The 17,593-nt window shown below is 48.3% G+C and overlaps 1 protein-coding gene across 7 annotated transcripts in view; it reads right to left on the reverse strand.

Annotated features, from left to right (window-relative positions):
* The window catches only part of Grik4 (glutamate ionotropic receptor kainate type subunit 4), a 426,707-nt gene that overhangs the window by 123,519 nt on the left and 285,595 nt on the right, over window positions 1-17,593 (reverse strand). For all 7 annotated transcript variants that reach the window (XM_063264893.1, XM_017595455.3, XM_039080793.2 and 4 more), the window contains one exon: window positions 13,757-13,810. In XM_063264893.1, the coding sequence (XP_063120963.1) occupies window positions 13,757-13,810 (54 nt within the window). The remainder of the gene's footprint in view (window positions 1-13,756; window positions 13,811-17,593) is intronic.

Genomic DNA, 17,593 nt, shown 5'->3' on the forward strand with positions numbered 1-17,593 from the left:
TCTGGAGCCCCAAGGGGAGTGATCTTTGCTCTCGCCTTGTTTGTCCAACATCAACAAAGGTGTTTGCCTGATAATTGGTTCCTCTAAACCAACACAGTGCTTCTCTGCCTTCACCCTGAGCCACAGCACCTTACAGAAGGCTCTTCCAGTTGCTACCCAAGGCCCTCCTCGTGTGTTCTCAAACATCCCTGCTCCATCCAGAGAGAGCCCTCCTGATTCCTGCAGACACACCCGCCTCGCCCTGGTAACCAGATGGTCAGTGTAGCGTCACCGTGAGGCCACAAGGTAGACACCTCCTTCCACATCAGCTCTGAGGAGGATGAGGGCATAACTGGCTCATATCCGTTCTCGATGGTTCTGTAGACCTGGGACTCGTGCTGCTTTTTCTTTGGGGTAACTGGCCTCATGCCTCATTCTCCCTTCCCCTGACATTCATGGACTGCCCCCAATTCTCATCACGAGGAGAAAACACATAGAGAGACCAAGCAGAGTATCTCAGGTACAGCAGGTTTTAGCCTGCCATGCAGCTCGGGACAACTGATTATCTTCAGTCATCAAGGGACGGGTCCTACCTCAGAGGTGTTCATCTCTCCTCCCGGGAAGACCTGTGAGCAGCCATAAGGAAGCAGTTCCTTCATTCAAATGCCCCTCCCCATAGCATGTGGCACTGTAGACAGGTGTGCCCACCAACGACTTCTGCTGCCTGGCAGGTCACTCCTACTTCTTCATGTCTCGGGGTTAACAGTTCCCATGGTCAGGGCCAAGGGCTAGAGTTCTCCCCTCAGACATTTCTGAGCAGCTGGCAGCCTGCCTTGAAGGAAGCAGGAGCAGGGCTGCTCCAGCTTCGAGACCAGTCAAACCCCAACCCACCCTCTGTTTGTGGCCTGGGGCAGCTCACGATTTTGATCTCTGTGTAGGATGGTTGTTCTCATCCCTCTGAATGAGGAGACTTGTTTCACTGTTGTCTGTGGTTGCGACTGTTGGGGCATCCTTTAATGTGATAAACCACCACTGAGTGAAAGGTGGTGATTTAAGTCCTCTGGGGGGGACTCAAGCCTTTCCTATTCCCCCACCCCTGTGAAAGAGAATGCATTCTCCAAGAAATTTAAAGGACAGTGACCAAAACACAAGACATCAGCTAATGCCCTTGGAACCTCCTTCTGACTCTCCCTACCTCTGCTCTTTACAAACGCACCCACACTTTCTAACAGTGATTCAGAGCACACTTGCAAGGAGGAGTCTCCCCCTGGAACACCATGTTGGAGTCACAGCTCCTCCTGAAGAGGCTGGTTAGGCTGTGTGGGCCCAGCAGACATCTGTCACCGGGGCACCTGCCACCTCTCAGGCATGCATTCAGGGGCATGGGGGTGTGGTTGGGGGTGGGGGTGGGGGGTGTCGGAGACGTTCAGAGCTCAGACAGACTCACGGAGAGCTTTCACTTCATTATTCTCCCCCTGAGCTGATATAAATCCGCATTTATTCACCAAAGCATACTGGAATATGCAGAATGTCTCTCCTAAAGGGCTCGATAAAGCTGAAATATGTGTGGACTCTTAATAATTCTACAATAAACTACACTTTAGAATCAATTGCTCTGGCACCCAGAAAGTTGTCCGACTGATGGATTGTAGTTCTGGCTGGCTGGTTGGCGAGTGTGTGTGAGTGTGTGTGTGTGTGTGTGTGTGTGTGTGTGTGTGTGTGTATGTGCATGTCTTGTACTCTTTCAATGAAAGTGTGAACAATCTGCAAAAAAAAAAAGAATCAGACATAGTAGAAACTATAATTCTAACTAGGTGAGCCCAATTTTGACAATTTTTTTTTCTGATGAGAGCTCTGGAGTTGAGGAAAACCAGAGGCAGTCATCAGGAAAATGAGGTCTCCAGGTGAAAATAGTCAATGGGGAAGAAAGGGTTGGGCACGGGGAGAAGGCAAGATTCACCAGCCATCAACTGAGGATTAGAAGCCTCCTCACCGCTCCTCATGAAGCACCATTATTTTACCTCGCCAAAGGGTCTGTGATGATTAATCGGGATTGTCAGTTTGATGGGATTAGAATCATGTAGGAGACAAGCCCTGGGGCGTGCCTGTGAGGGTGTTTTCGGGGAACTGAGGTGAGAAGATCCACTCTAAATGGGGACTGCACACTCCCCTGCACCCAGTTCTGGGCTTTATGAAAACGGGAAACTGAGCGTTCAAGTTCAGGTCCCTTTGCTTCCTGATTGTAAGTGTAATGTGGCCAACCCTTCATGCTCCCCTGTCCCCACCCACCGTGCCTTCCTGCCCTGGTAAGCTCTATCTTGACAGACTTCACCCAAATTGACCCTTCCCTTCCTTAAGTTACTTTTGTCAGGCATTTTGTCATAGCAATGAGAAAAGTAACGAATACGGGGTCCAATAGGTAAACCAGCTGCCACATGAACATCTAACTGAGATATGCGACAGGCAGCCCACAGAGTAGAAGTCACACTCCCGCTGATCTGAGGCCCTGCCTGCTTCTGTGACTCAAAACACTGCTTTCACTGCTGTTGTCAGCATGGGGGAAAGAACTCCTCTAAAAGTGACCTTTCAGATCTGAAGGACTTGTTCTGAAGACCCTTAGGCTCTCGCTTTACAAGTCAGGCGCCAGGTTTAGGCCTCAAGAACACACATGACCTCAGATCCCCAGGGTACAGCGTGGCCATCAGTACCTCTTGATGACAGGCAAGTGTATCCCCCCACCCCGATCAATCATAGCTAGCCTTGAATTCCATTTTCCTTCTGCCACGACCATTCTCAGCTCTAACCTGACCTCAGGGTTTGACATCTCCCACCCTCTGCAGAATTCCAAACTCCGCCTGCTTCTTGGATCCTGAATAAAACCACCTTGCCAGGCCCTCATACCCTTTAGTCCAAATCTATTCCGGCTGGAATGAGAGGAAGGGCACGGGAGACTCAGCAGTTACCCGTGACTGTGTGGGCTACATATGTGCAGAGGCATCCTAGGGATAGCGAAGCGACTCCCAGGCTGGACTGCAGCCAACCAACCCCCTGGGCTCCTTTTAGCTGGAGAGCCTTTGTGGGAATGAACTGAATTCATTTTGGATGTAAGGAGATGAGCTATCGCCCCTAGCCAGAACTCCCATGCCCAGAACTCTACAAGTCGAAGAAACAATCCATTCACCCACCCAGTAATCATTGGTTGGGCATCTATTCTGTTCCTGTCAGCCACAAGGGTTACAGAGGTGGAGAAGACAGACTTGGCCTGGACTTTATGAAGCCTGGGCAGGGCTAACTGTGAGCGTGGCTGGCGAGATGGCTCAATGGGTAAGAGCACTTACTGTGTGCGAACCTGAGTTTCAATAGGCGTGCACGAGTAAGCTGAACGTGAACACTAGGCCTGAACCTTGGTGTTTAGATGTTGAGATTGGTAGATCCTGGGAGCTGGCTGGCCAGCTAGCCTAGGCGAAATGGAAGCTCCAGGTTCAGTGAGGGAGACTGAGAGCAGCAGACCAAGAGATCTGCTGTCTTCCTCTGGCATGCGTATGTGAACTTGAGTGTGTGCCTCCATATATATATGTGTGTGTGCGCATGAGCACAACTGTGAAAGTGACAATGCACTCAACCTGGTGCTGTGTCAGGATGACTTCAGTGGAAGAGTGACATTTAAGTAACACCTGGAAGATGGACGGGGCTGGCTCGCCATAGGCAGGAGCAGAAGACTGGGATAAAGGCATTCGCCCTTTCTCCAGAAATTAATTGCCTTTTCTCTCTGTGTCTGCCCCAGTTCCCCTTCCTGTAATAATTTTAGCAATTTCAATTACTTATGGCTAATCTTGCTGATAAGCCTTTGGAAAATAAATACAAACTCAAGACTGCTTGGCAGTAAAAGGAAGCGAGGGGAGGAAGGCCAGCTGCGCATACCTTTTCTGCTCACACAGGGAGCGCCTGGGACAGGGAAGGGTGATTACTGCAGAGCTTCCTGGGACCTGGCTATAATTGTGACAGAAAAGACCTAAACAGACACTGCTTCTGTGGGCCACGTGGGGCCTCCGTTCAGTGTGTCGTTCTCCCTGATTTCCAGAAAACAGTTCTATTCCCCAGGACATCATGAATTGGGTTGCTCCCAACCAACGCACAGAGAAGCAAGACCAAGGCTTAGAAAGACCCTCAGAGATTGCCTCGTGTAAAACCATAATAAACAGACAGAGAACTAAGCTCAGCAAGGAGGAATGGGCTTGTGTAGACAACGGAATGACTAAGTGGGGCGGTTAAGAGCTAACTGCCTGGCTTTATGATCTGACTCCACTACAAGCAAGAGACCAAGGTATTATTGGCCTCGGCTCTTGTAAATGGGAACGAAATAGCTGTTTCTGCTGGAGTTGATGTGGGGCTTACATGAGAAAACAACCACGGCGTAGTGTTTACAGGGCCCTGCACAGAGAAGTCATTCAATAAACACCAACTACAGCCATCGCTGTCACCCAGAATCAGTGCCATAACTATTCCTCCTTAGCTTCTCTCTAGATTCCTCCAGGGAACAAGTCTGGGGAGCTACTGCTTTTATATGCACCCCACAGTGGCAGCAGCAGGGATAGGGTGGCAATGACAGAGATCCAGGCTGCCTGTGAGGCTAGAGGATGCCCAGGCTCCCGGTGCTCAGGTTTTCCCGCTTTTCATTGGCATCCTGTGAGACCTTTGATTCTACCCCGAGATCTCTGCAATTCTCCCCGCCAAGGTGGAAGCCCCCTCCTATGGCACAGCGCCTCCCTGAGCTCTCTGCCAGTAGATTAGGGTGGTCTTATCTTTCCTATTAGGAAGTGATTGCAGCTCTTGCTGGGTTCATTAGCAGCTGGAGAACCCCTCTAGATTTATTAGCTCAAACCTAGCTTTCTCCTTCACTTCTTCTTTTCAAACCCATCAGCCACAACACCGGATAGGGCTTTGCCCAGAGCCTTAATTCTTCATGTCCTGTATCCAACCTGCATGTGCCTTGTGAAACAAAGGTTCCTCCAACCACAGACAGGCAGGCTGGAGAGTAGAGACTCCATTCCATTCCACTCAGCAGCCAAACGAAGTATATTTTGTGTGCGCTCCACCCAGGCAGGCACACTCTAAGTCCCCCCCCCCCCCCAGCAATCTTGGTTACTGGGGAGCTGACAGGTGCGAATACCTACTCTTAGGATCAATTCTCATCTAGACAGACAAGCCAGGGTTCTGGTGTCAATTTCTCTTGCAGCATACACAAAAGAGAAGTACAGTAGCAATTAGTAATTCAGTAATGTGGCAGGGATTTTTTGCTGACTACCAAACCTATTTCCCCTTCTGCCTAGGCGCACAACTAAACTACATTTCCCAGACACCTTTGCAGCGACGTGCCGTCATGTAATGAGATCTAGCCAATGGAACTGTAAGAAGTGATCTGCAGTGCTTCAAGGCTTGACTCATAAATTGCTCTGTGTGTGAGCCTCCATGTTTTCCACACCCCTGGGCTTTAGGAGACATACTTATAAGCTAGAAGATGCCTGAGACCCTAAGCGACCTTATTCGAGGCTATTTCTATCAGGGCTACCCTTGTTGAACTTCCGGTAAGAAATGTACAGTCTGCCTTCTATATCTGTGGGTTCCGCACCATGGATCCATCCAACAGATGACTGAAAATAGGGGACATGGACTCTGTACTGAGAAAGCTCAGATACTTTCCTTCTCACCGTTCCCTAAATGGTTCCAAATAATAACTGTTAGCATTTACACTGCAGTAAATATTCATCTAGAGACCGTTTAAAGTATGTGGGAGATAATGCCACACCATTTAAAGGAGGGGCTTGAACATCTGCATCACTTTCTTTTTTATTCATAAAGGGTCCTAGAACCCATTCCTCAGCATAGTAAGAGACTCGTGTTTGCCTCTGCACCACGAAGCTGGGGGATTGTGGGCTGATTAGCTGTCGTAGTTAGCTCTGCTTAGCAGCTACAATGCCACCGATATTTATTTTCAAATCCCTACTAAGAACTTTTAGAGATAGGCATTACCACTATTCTCAACTTACTCACGGGAAACCAAAGTCCCTAAAGCCCCAGGTCCAGCCAAGTCACTGAACGCCTCAGAAGCAGGGCTCCCCTCCTGTCCTGAACGGCCATCGGGGTTGGGCTCTGAAACACTAGCTGCTTTCTCTTATTACAAAGCTTCTTCATTCGAAGGGCCCTCAACTACACCCGTGGGGTCTTGACTCTCCCAATCTGCAAACTCTAACGAGGGAGAAGAAGTTTATCTGAGCATTTCACGCCCACCCGAGAGGCTCTTGCTAAAAGATGAAAACTTAAGAAATACCAGCAAGGTTGTAGCGAAACTCTACCTCCTGTGCGTTTCTATTGGGACTGAAGCATGGTGCGGAGAACCGTTCTAGAGAACGGTTTGGTGATTTCCCAATGAGTTAAAAATGTGATGATCGTCTAGTCCAGTGAGTTCCCTCGTTAGGCGCATACCCAGGAGGGGTGAGAGCAGAAAAAGTGGAAGAGATATTTACACACCCACGTTCATGAGACAATTAGCCACGATGCCAAACAACTCGAGTGCTCACTGAAGTACTGAATACGCTGAACGTGGTACACACACACCGTGCTGTGTACTCAGCTTGAAGAAGGACGAGGCCTAAAGACACAACCTACACAAAACAAGCCGGACCCACGAGGATAAATACCGTATGACTTCATTTCCATGAAGCACACGGTCGCAGTCAGTGAAAGTGTGCTGTGTGGCCAGAGGGTGTCTGGGAGGAGGAGGGGATCAGGGTGCCTGTGGAATAAGAGCGGCATTTCAGTTTGGGAAGATGGAAAACATAGTGGTGATGGTGGTGGTCAGCAACGCGAAGAGGCCCAATGCCACTGAAAGACACAGCAAACGAAACTGTAGACTTTATGGTGGGTGTTTCTATCACAATACAAAGAATCTTTGTTAAAAACAAAGGAAATAAAATCCCAGTGTGTGGTACGATATGGATATACCTAGAAAACACCACACTGAGTGCAATAAGCCAGATGCCAACCAAGTCGTACTGTATAAGGTCCCCGACTGAGGGACAAGAAGAGCTGCATTCACACAGAAGAAATAATGGAGGTTGCCAGGGGCAGGGGAGAAGGAACGGGAGCTGTTGGGTTTGTGTCCTTGGGTTTTAGAAGTGGGGCTGATGGTTTATAAACGGGAATGTGTTGACATCACTGAATTGTAAACTAAAGTGGCAAAATTAATGTTATATATACTTACACACACACACACTCACATACACTCTCTCACACACTCACACACACACTCAACACACTCTCACACACACTCACACACACACTCTCACACACACTCACACACACACTCTCACACACACACTCACACACTCTCTCACACACATAGTCACATACACTCAAACACACTCACACACTCTCACACACACACTCTCACACACACTCACACACACACTCACATACACATTCACACACACTCACACTCCCACACACTCACATACACACTCTCTCACACACACACACTCACACACACACTCTAACACACACACTCTCTTTCACACACACACACTCTCTCTCACACAGTCACATACACTCAAACACACTCACACACTCTCACACACATACTCTCACACACACACTCACACACACTCAACACACTCACACACACACTCACACACTCACACACACTCTCACACACACACTCACACTCTCTTTCACACACACTCACACACTCTCTCTCACACAGTCACATACACTCAAACGCACTCACACACTCTCACACATACTTTCACACACACACTCTCACACACACACTCACACACTCTCTCACACACAGTCACATACACTCAAACACACTCACACACTCTCACACACACATATTCTCACACAAACACACTCTCTCTCACACACACACACACTCACACACACACACACACACACAGACTAAAAAACAGAGACAACGAAGAAAGGAAGCATAGGAGAGAAAGAAGGAAGGTTGGTTGAATGACTTCTGTCCCAGGGCAGGAACTTGCTCTCTGTGCTGTGCGTGTGTTGCCTTATGACTTTGCACAGTGATTCTTCTTTGTCCTGCTTTGTCCCTTCCTCAGCCCATGATCTCCCTCTTTAGCCTAACTCTTACCTACTCTGCTGGCCAGGCCTCACTTCCTCCTATAACCTTCCATTATCCTGACTTCTGGCCATGTGCCACACTCTGGCTTTCTATGACTTCTTATGTTTTGCGATTTGAACCCCATGAGCCAACCCCCTGCCCTAGGGCTCCCACATCATCTGGGAACCAGTCCCATCTCCTGATCAAAGACTTGCTCTGCCGGAACTGATTTGTGTCACATTAGAATCATAAATGGGGACAAAAAGTTGCTTTGCTGATTGATTAAACTGCCAATATGAGCACCTCTAAATCTATCTGGAGATGAAGAGGCGAATTAAAGTTCTCTTGCTGTGCATTGTGACTGTGCACTTTTATTCTGGCCAGAGCAGGAGTGTTGACCCAAACACACAGGTCTATCCCCTGCTGCTGAAGTGCCTCTCATTACCTTACACCTTCTTGTCCCTCTGCCACCAAGTTAGGATTCCTCTGGATGCAACCGCCTGACTTTTAAGCCATAGACACTTCTGGGCTCTGCTGGTCCCAAGAGCAGCCTGATTTTTTTTCCTGACTCAGCAACACTCCTTACATCAATCATCCATGCCACTTACTGTTGCAGATTGACATGCACACTTTCCCCAATGCCCAGGCCCTGACTGAGAAAGAAACTATGCTTTGTGTAGCATGAACAGGGTTCAGTGGATTGATGGCTTAAATGCTTAATTTATGATTGGTCATTTTGTCCCAACTCTTGCTATAGGTAATCAACAGATTGAACCTAGAGCTGTCAGTTTAATTCATTTATTGCAGGTGTCCTCGGTCAATCAGTGTTCATAATGCCTGGATGGGACTGGGGTGTGGGGACCTGGTCAATACTCAGTAATTACTGGCATGGACACAAACATCCTGCAATGGAATGCAAGCACGTGCATATAATAACTGATAATTCACTAGAAATAAAGAAACTGGTATTTTAGGAATCATTCTCTGGGGAGCAAAATGTTTCCCTGTTCCTATGAGCCCACAAGAAGTAAAGCCAAGACTCTAACATAATAACTCCCCTTTATTACACTCTTACTGTGAGCTGATTGCTCTCCTGAGCTAGGTACAGGGCCCCCTGACCAAAGAGGTCACCAGAGCTCAAAGAGGTTAAGTAGTCCATACAGGAGGTAGCGCCTCAGACTAGAAGGTTAAGGGCCTGTCTGCTGCATGCCCAGGTCTGTGTCTTTTCTGGTTCTCTATGCTGGTTTTCAAGAGGCAGACCTGAGAACTCAGATCACTGTTGCAGAAGCCAGAGAGAGGGGGCAAGATAGGGTTTCCTGAGGGCCCGAGAGGGAGTGAGGAAGAAGGAGAGGCCTGTGAATTGTGCGGTGGAAGGAGCTTTGGAGTGTGTAGAAGATCCTCCTCCACTACAGAGCCCTTCTGCTCTGCTTCCAAACTCTGAAAGCTCCAGGCAGTGAGACTGGCCCTAAAACAATGTTTTACCCCTGCTGGATCCTGTTCCTGCTGGAAAAACAACACACTGGCAAGCAAGGAAGCAGCTTCCAGAACATTCTCCCACTGCTTGATTTCTGCAGCGTTCCTGCTTCTGTCTCTTGACTGTTTCCCAAGCAGCAATCAGTCAGATGGTGAGACTGGTGAGATCTCTGCTTTCCGTTTGAAATCCCACAGGCGGGCAGGAGCCCTGATGATTCCAGGTGCAAAGAACTCTGGCTGAGGCAGAGCACAGAGCGATTCTCACCCGGCACCCACCAACCGGGAGGAAAGCACCCTCCTGCTATGAAAAATCATATGGCTCCTTCAGGACCCAGGACGCTTTGCCATGAGCCACTCAGCCACATCCATGGTAGGGTTTTGTTATCTCTAAAGCGAGAAAACGGAGCCCTGAGAGTCAGTGCAGCTCTCCTAAAGTCCCCTAGAGAAGACAAGGTAGTATGAAGACTTGGTACCCGGGCCTCCTGACTTGAGAGTACACTTCTCCCACCAGAGAACATTGTCACCCTCCAAGAAGAGAGAAGGTGATATACAGTATGGCCTATGGCAGATCAGATGCTGTCCTCCTAGAAACCCAAGCCGGCACCTCCATCTATTTCTGACTACTGCTGGGGAACTACTCCCTTCCGTTCGCTTAGTGGCTTGGTGACAGGGAGATGCCGAGCTCCATCCTTAGCTGCTGCAGGTGTCTGATGCAAGGTGCCTCCCTGGCAGGCTGGCACAGTGCAGGCAACCTCACCCCTACCCACCTGCCTTTCTTCCCTCCTCTCCCTGTCCCCACTCCCACCACAGCCTCAGAACAAAGCAGAACTGTACTTTAATCTCTCTCCTCTCCTGCCAACTTGCCCAGGCTGCCCCAGATGCCCCTTCACCTTAAGCAGACCCATTTGCATTGCCGTGGGTATAGCCTAATCCTCTTCTCCCCTTTTACATGTTAATTTTTGGATTCACAGCTGCAGCGTTAGATAGAAGAAGAAAAAAAGGCAAACAAAGGAGTTTGTTCTATTTTACATTTTGGGGGGAGTGAGGGGGACTTCTAGGGTTCTGGTGACATTCTATTTCTGGATGCACAGGCTGCTTACACAGGTGTGCTCACTTGGAGACAGATCCTTGCTCTGTGCATATATAATGTGCACGGTGTCCTGTATGCACGCCAGACTTGAATAAATGGTCCCGTGCGCTAGGCATGGTGGCAGACACCTGTAACTCCAGCACTCAGGAGGCTGAGGCAGAAGGATGAGGCCAGCCCATGATACAAGGAAAAACAGTTGCAGCAAACCACGTTAGGTACAGATTAGGGGTTTGATGAACCAGCCATGGTCTTTCAAGTTCAAGTCACCGGGACTGACTTCCTTGTGCAGGTGGAGGGAGACCCCATACCAGAAGGAAGAGATTGGCTCATTCCTTTACAGCCTTTCATTCTGGGAGCTTGGGCTCAGGGTTAGCAATTCCAAGTCAGCCCCAAGAGGGAGCTGTCCGTGGTACCAATGGTCAATTCAGACCATTTCTCTAGACAAGCATCTCTTAAATACTGCAGGACCAAGAAAGAGACCTGCCCCAGTTCCCAGGAGGGAGACTGCATGACCTTCTAAGCCATCCTGTGCACGCTGTCAGCAAGGTCTTTACTAACAAGCAACCTTTCTCTTTGTAAGGTCGAAGCATCTAAACTGTGAGGCTGAATTCTGTTGCTTAGCAAGGGTATCACCACTCACTGGTTGGTTATCTTTAAAGAAGGGTGTCGGCAGAGTAGTGGATAAAAACAAATGAGCTCACATTCCTGGGAGCGCATGAGTTTAAAGGCCCTTGCTGTTTTCTGGACATGCCCCGAACCATCTTATATCCAGCTACCTGAGGGTACAGTTCCTCATCCTGGTCTTCCTTTCCTTGGGAGTACAGAAGAACCCTACCTTTCTCCTACAACTTTCTTCAATGAAGCTGCTCCCCATTGCCCTAGGGTGAGCCTGGAGTCCCTGCCCAAAGGGCTGGTGCAGTTCATGACTTATCTAGAAATAGAATCCTCTACATTTTACTGTCTGAGGTATTTGGATTTCTTTTTTACAAAGCATGCCGTGCTTCTTGCTATGATGATGATGGACTGAACCTCTGAAACCAGCCTGCCCCAATTAACATTTGCCTTTAGAAGAGTTGCCTTGGTTGTAGTGTCTCTCCATAGCAACAGGAATCCTAACTGTACACATGGTATACAAGAAATACCCAGGAGCACATCTGAGGGCACATCTGGATGAAGGGGCTGTCTAGTGCCATTTGAATGTAAGAGATCCCTCACAGGCTCATGCTTGAATGCATGGTTCCCACCAGTACTGTTTGGGGAAGTATGCAGTCCTTGGAAGGTGGGGCCTCTAGCTGGGTGAAGGCTCACAGAGGGTTATGAACTACAGCCTGACCCCAGTTCCAGGACGATCCCACTCTGTCCACAGAATGGGAAACTGGGGTATGTTGCAAACTCCAAGTTTCCAGCCTGACTCCAAGACATGCTTCACCAACATGGTGGACCGTCCTCTCAATCCATGAGCCGGAATAAACCCTTCCTCCCTTAGGTTGCTTCTTGTTAGGTAATTGGTCACAGCAGTGAGAAAAGTAATGGCTACCCCCAGTCCAGTGACTTATAAAATAAAATAGACTTCTCTGAATGCTGGTCCATAATAGCACACAGAAGAAAACCAAAACATCGTCCTGCCTGTGAGCAACTGAGCAAATTGGGGGCCAACTAAACCATGAGGCCTACACAGCAGTAAGGATGCAAAAACCCAGGCGGGTCCCCAGGGCTCTGCTGCTACCTCAGAAGGTCACCCACAGTGTCACTTTCCTCAAACTCTAAATTAGAGAGGTGGAGCACCAGCCGCTCAGGTTCAGCGGTGATAGGAAGGGGCGTGGCAGGTGTAACTTTAGAGGGGCAGCCTGAGGAAAGCCGTGTGGGCCCCAAGATTGGCAAACACATATATGTAGCTATCTTTGTGACTTCTTAGATATCTTCTTACGATTCCTAAATTAAAGTTACACGTTTTAAAGGGTCAGATTTTTAATTTTACATACCTTTGCGTGCTAGAGTGGGCATGTGAGTGCAGATACCTGCAGAGCCATAAGGGGGCATCAGATCCCTTGGAGCTGGAGTTAGAGGTGGTTGTGACCCACCCGTGTGGGTGGGAGGAACCAAACTTGGGTCCTTGCAAAACCAGCAGGTGCTCCCCTCCGGTTTTATTTGTTTTAATGCAAGTTTTCTTAGTTTCTTGACTATTCTTGAGTTGATGATATACATTGATATATACTACACATATATTTACATATATTTCTATGTACATATATCATGATAATTTTCACATTTTTTAAATTTTGAAACAGAGTATCTCTGGCTGTCCTGGAGCTCACTCTGTAGGCCAGGCTGGCCTTGAACATCAGAGATCCACCTGCCTCTGCCTCCCCAATGCTGGAATTAAAGGCGTGCGCCACCACCAGCCAGCAGTCTCACAGTTTTTAACACTTTGCAATTTCAAAATGCTTCCACATCTGTTAGGTCCTATAATTAACCAGCAGCCCAGTGATGTAGCTGTTCATGTCTGTATCTTGATGGCTAAGCACACTACACACAGCTCAATGCCTTGTTGAAGGGCACATGGCTGGTATTTTGGCAAAGCTAGTACTTAAACCCAATTCGATAAATTTCTAGTTTCCTCATCTGTAAAATAAGAGGTCTAGCCAAGATGACCTGCAGAGACACACGTGGTTACGGCACCATCAGACATGCATACTTCTTGTGCCCTAGTTTTTCTCCTTCTGAGTTATCATCGTGATTGGGGGGTGGTGGGGTGATGACATCGTACTGCAAACCACAAACGGTACCCACTGAAGAGGCTCACCCACTGCCCAGCTGCCCTGAGGAATCATTGCTATAAAACCAGTGACAGCTGGAGGAGGCGGGCATCAGAGCCTCCAAATCCCCATTCTCGCAGGGCTAAGTGTTGGCACGATCGTCCCACAGGCTTCTGGATCCTGTGTCTTCATGCTGCTTAGACACTGGACTGACTTCTGCTCTTTTGTGCCTCCCTTTGCCCACAAACCATCTTCCAGATATCATCCCATCAGGAGCAACTAGCCCTGGCCACTGACAACAGGATGCTGGGGAAGAGGACTGTGGAAAAGCCTTACCAGATTGGTGAAGATGTAGGTGTAATAGGCTGACACCATCCCCAGTTCAGCTGCCTGCAAGGTAAAGAGAAGGGCATTAAAGAAGAGGTCACCGGAAGCACAGGAGTAGCGAGGGCACTGCCTCTACCATTTATCTGGCCCCCGGAACCCTCAGCACAAAGCAGAGAGAACATCTCGGCTGGTTCCCAAGTGGCCCTAGAAGCTAGAGGATGAAAGACAGAAACTTTAGCCTCTAGAGGATGTTCTCTCCACCTCCCCACTCCTCACCACCCAGGTGACAAGCACACGTCTGGTGTTCTTAGGTATAACACACTCCCACAAATGTGACTGAGTGTTACGGAAAGCAGAATGGAGTCAAGGGAAATGAAGTAGATAAGGAAACATAGTAGAATGACCTTCATGTCTCCTCACAATACCACTGGCTAAGGTTTACCCACCGTTAGGTCTGCTCTAGGTGCTCTAAAGCCATCCGATGGGTTAACCGAAAGGGGACAAACACTGTTTTTCTTCCTCAACTCCCGTTTTCCAGCAGAGGAAACTGGTACAACAATGACTAAGTCATTGGCATGAGATTACGTGGACTGCAAATTCCAAGGTTCTTAACCAAGCCACCCGCCCCCCTCAGGGACCACAAGTCTGACAGAAGTGTGCACACAGCACTCTTAGGGACTGTGATGAGGAACGTGGCGCACACCCAAATGAACCCTGCGTCTGTCAGAAGGTACACGAGACGTGAGCAGGCTATATCTGCAGTCACGTAGAGATCAAGTGAGCCATTTGCAAACCTGACTCTCTTATTCCTGCTAAGGCACAAGTTCCCTGTGACATGCTCTACCCTTGATCACTGTGCAGTAGTGTAGTGCCATCCCGCTTCTGAGAAATGTGGCTTTGGTACAGCCTTCCTTTGGTCTGATCTATGTAGCCATCATAAACACCCCCGACCAACCTTCCCTGTCAGTGTGCCTGGCTTTGAGTGTGACAGGTGCTATAGAAATTGACAAGGAGATCATGTAAGTAATGAGCCTGGCTCTCTCCAGGGCCCTGATCCCTCCCGACAGTCCCTTAGATTCTCATATATATCCTGCAGTCCTGGGCCACTGGGAGATGGCTCTTGTCATAACTACTGGGGAAGAGGAAGGGAGAAACAAGACCAGGATAATTGCATTTTCCTCTTTCTCTCCCAAGAACTCAAATAACTTTGCGAGCATTCTTAACTCTGCATCTCCCCAGCTGCTTGAGGTTCAGGAGACACTGACATCACCATAGTCCCAATGGGCACCTGAAGGGCTCGGTGACAAGATCAAGATTGTGTGGGGCTGCGGCAGAGTGCAAAGTTTCCATCGGGCTCCTCCCTTTAACACTTCCTTCCCCATTCTCAAAACAAGGATAAGGCAGGATGCCACCCTCCATTCAAACCTTACCGTATCCACTCACATCTTTCCTATAAGAGTATCAATGCCTCGAACACTTCCTAGACCCACATGACTACTGCTGACGCATCCAGCCAGGAGCAGGCTAAGGGGCATAGTCGGTAGTTAAAGTCTATTTTGTGAAACCTGCTTTCCTAGAGATAAAAGACAAGAGATCCTTGCCTTTTAAGACATGAATTCTGGGTAAATATGGAGTTCGCTGCTGAAACAGCCACTCAATAAACTAGGGGATTACTGTGAAAAGCCTCCTCAAATCAAGAAGCTGCCAAGAGCTGCCAACCAGAGCGTGGCTCCCAAGCACATACCAGGGCCCCAGAAAATCTTGTGAGCCCCAGGAGACAAATGTGGAGCCTCATGGTAGCTGGAGGATAGAGGCCAGGCTTGCTGGAAATACTGCCTGCCTATGGCTACCGGGATGTCAGGTGGGAACAGCCTTCCCCAAAGCGTCCCTGTTCATCGACCAGTTCGGCTGTACGAGTGTAAGTAGAAGGGGGCGAGGAGGTTGGAAAGGATGGCCACGGGACATGTAGAGCAGCTGTCGGCTAATGAGGATCACTGTAGACAGTTGCCTTCGAAAGCATGATGCACTAAGTAAACCCATCCATCCATCCATCCCAGGTCCCCCTCCCCCTGCATAAAATCCCCTAAGATGTGGGAAAACGCAAGCTACATTTAAAAGAACGTCTCTGAACTGGCAAAGGTGCACCGTCAACCCAAACTCCTTCAGGGTGTGTAGTGCTTGAACCCGGCCTTCCACTCCAAGAGCATATGCTAAAGAAGTATGCATGAACGCACGTGCAGAGAGATTTATGCATGAAGATGTGTGCCCTAACATTATTTATCGTAGCAAAAGATTGGAAGCAACCTGTTTCTACAAGGATGAAGGGACGTCTAAATAAATTATGGGACATGAGCATGATAGGAAATGATACAGCCACTAAAATATCTGTAGAGAAATATTTAATGACATGGAAAATGTGTGAGACATAGTTGAGCAAAAAGAATAGTTGATTACAGAAGGTTTTAAACAGTGTGGGGATGATTGGGGGAAGTCTGAGGCAGAAAGAACAGACATGGAAAATTTAGGAAAGGCTAGGGCCGCGAGGGGTTGTGAGTGACATTTATTTTCTTCTTTGTACTTTTTTTGTGGGGGGTGGGTAATTTTTAAAATCTCAGCAATGAACTCAAAAGGTTAGCAGGGTGTGGGTAGAACAGGGGGTTGGGGGACATCCGTTTGCTATGGTGGGAGTTGTGGAGCACTCTTGCAAAGAGCCACTCCTTCTCCTGCCTCTGCTCTCCACTGGCTTGCTGGAAGAGCATCTGATTACCAAGCTGAAGCTCTTACCCATAAAGATAACCCTCAGCCTGCTTCTCTCATCCCCTGAAGCCTGCAGGAGGCTTTTCACTCTTAATGACATCACGGATAATGTTTCCTGATGTGAGAAGGAAAAGGGCAAAAAGAGGGGTGTGTCTGTCTGTCTGTGTGTGTCTGTGTTCATGTCTCTGTGTATGTTTGTGTGCATATAAGTGTGTCTCTATGACTGGGTGTCTGTCTGTGTGTCTGGGTATGTTCATGATTCTCTATGTGTGTCTGTGTGTCTCTATGTGTATGTGTGTGTGTGTGTGTCTATGTTTGTCTCTGTGTGTGTATCTGTGTTTGTGACTTTGTATGTTCATATCTCTGTGTGTATGTCTGTGTGTATGTAAGTGTATCTGTGTGTCTGACTGTATTCATGACTCTGTGTGTGTTTGTGTGTGTGACTCTATGTTTGTCTCTGTATGTGTATCTGTGTGTGTGTGTGTATCTCTGTATGTGTCTGAGTGTGTTCATGAATGTGTGTGTGTCTATGTTTGTCTCTATATGTGGATCTGTGTGTGAGCATGTGTGAGCATGTATCTGTGTGTGCATGTGTGTGTGTCTATGTGTTTCTATGTTTGTTTCCGTGTGTGGATTTTCTCTCTCTCTCTCTCTCTCTCTCTCTCTCTCTCTCTCTCTCTCTCTCAGTGTGTGTGTGTGTGTGTGTGTGTGTGTGTGTGTGTGTGTGTGTATCTGTGTGTGTCTGAGTGCTCTTTCATAAGTTGAGTGCTCATAGACAAATGTGGTTTTGGTACTGTGGAAAATTACTATAGCAACAGGCTGAAGGGACAGCCCTGGGTACTGAGAGAACTCATTCAAATCTCTTATTAACTCTTAGATTAAAAAGAAAAAAAGACCTGGTCAGAGGAGGGAGGAAAAGGCAGAAAAGAAAGGAGAGGAAGAGACAGATATTGAGTGTTCTGGGGGCTTCGCACACCCAGGCAGAGATTAACAAGAAGCGTGGCTACCCCAGTGGAAGATGGCCGTGCAATTTAAATAGCATTAAGAGAGGTCAATGTGCCTGAACAGTTATGAGGACTGCCGAGGAGC

Source organism: Rattus norvegicus, chromosome 8 (genome assembly GCF_036323735.1).
Source record: "Rattus norvegicus strain BN/NHsdMcwi chromosome 8, GRCr8, whole genome shotgun sequence".
NCBI classification, from domain to species: domain Eukaryota; kingdom Metazoa; phylum Chordata; class Mammalia; order Rodentia; family Muridae; genus Rattus; species Rattus norvegicus.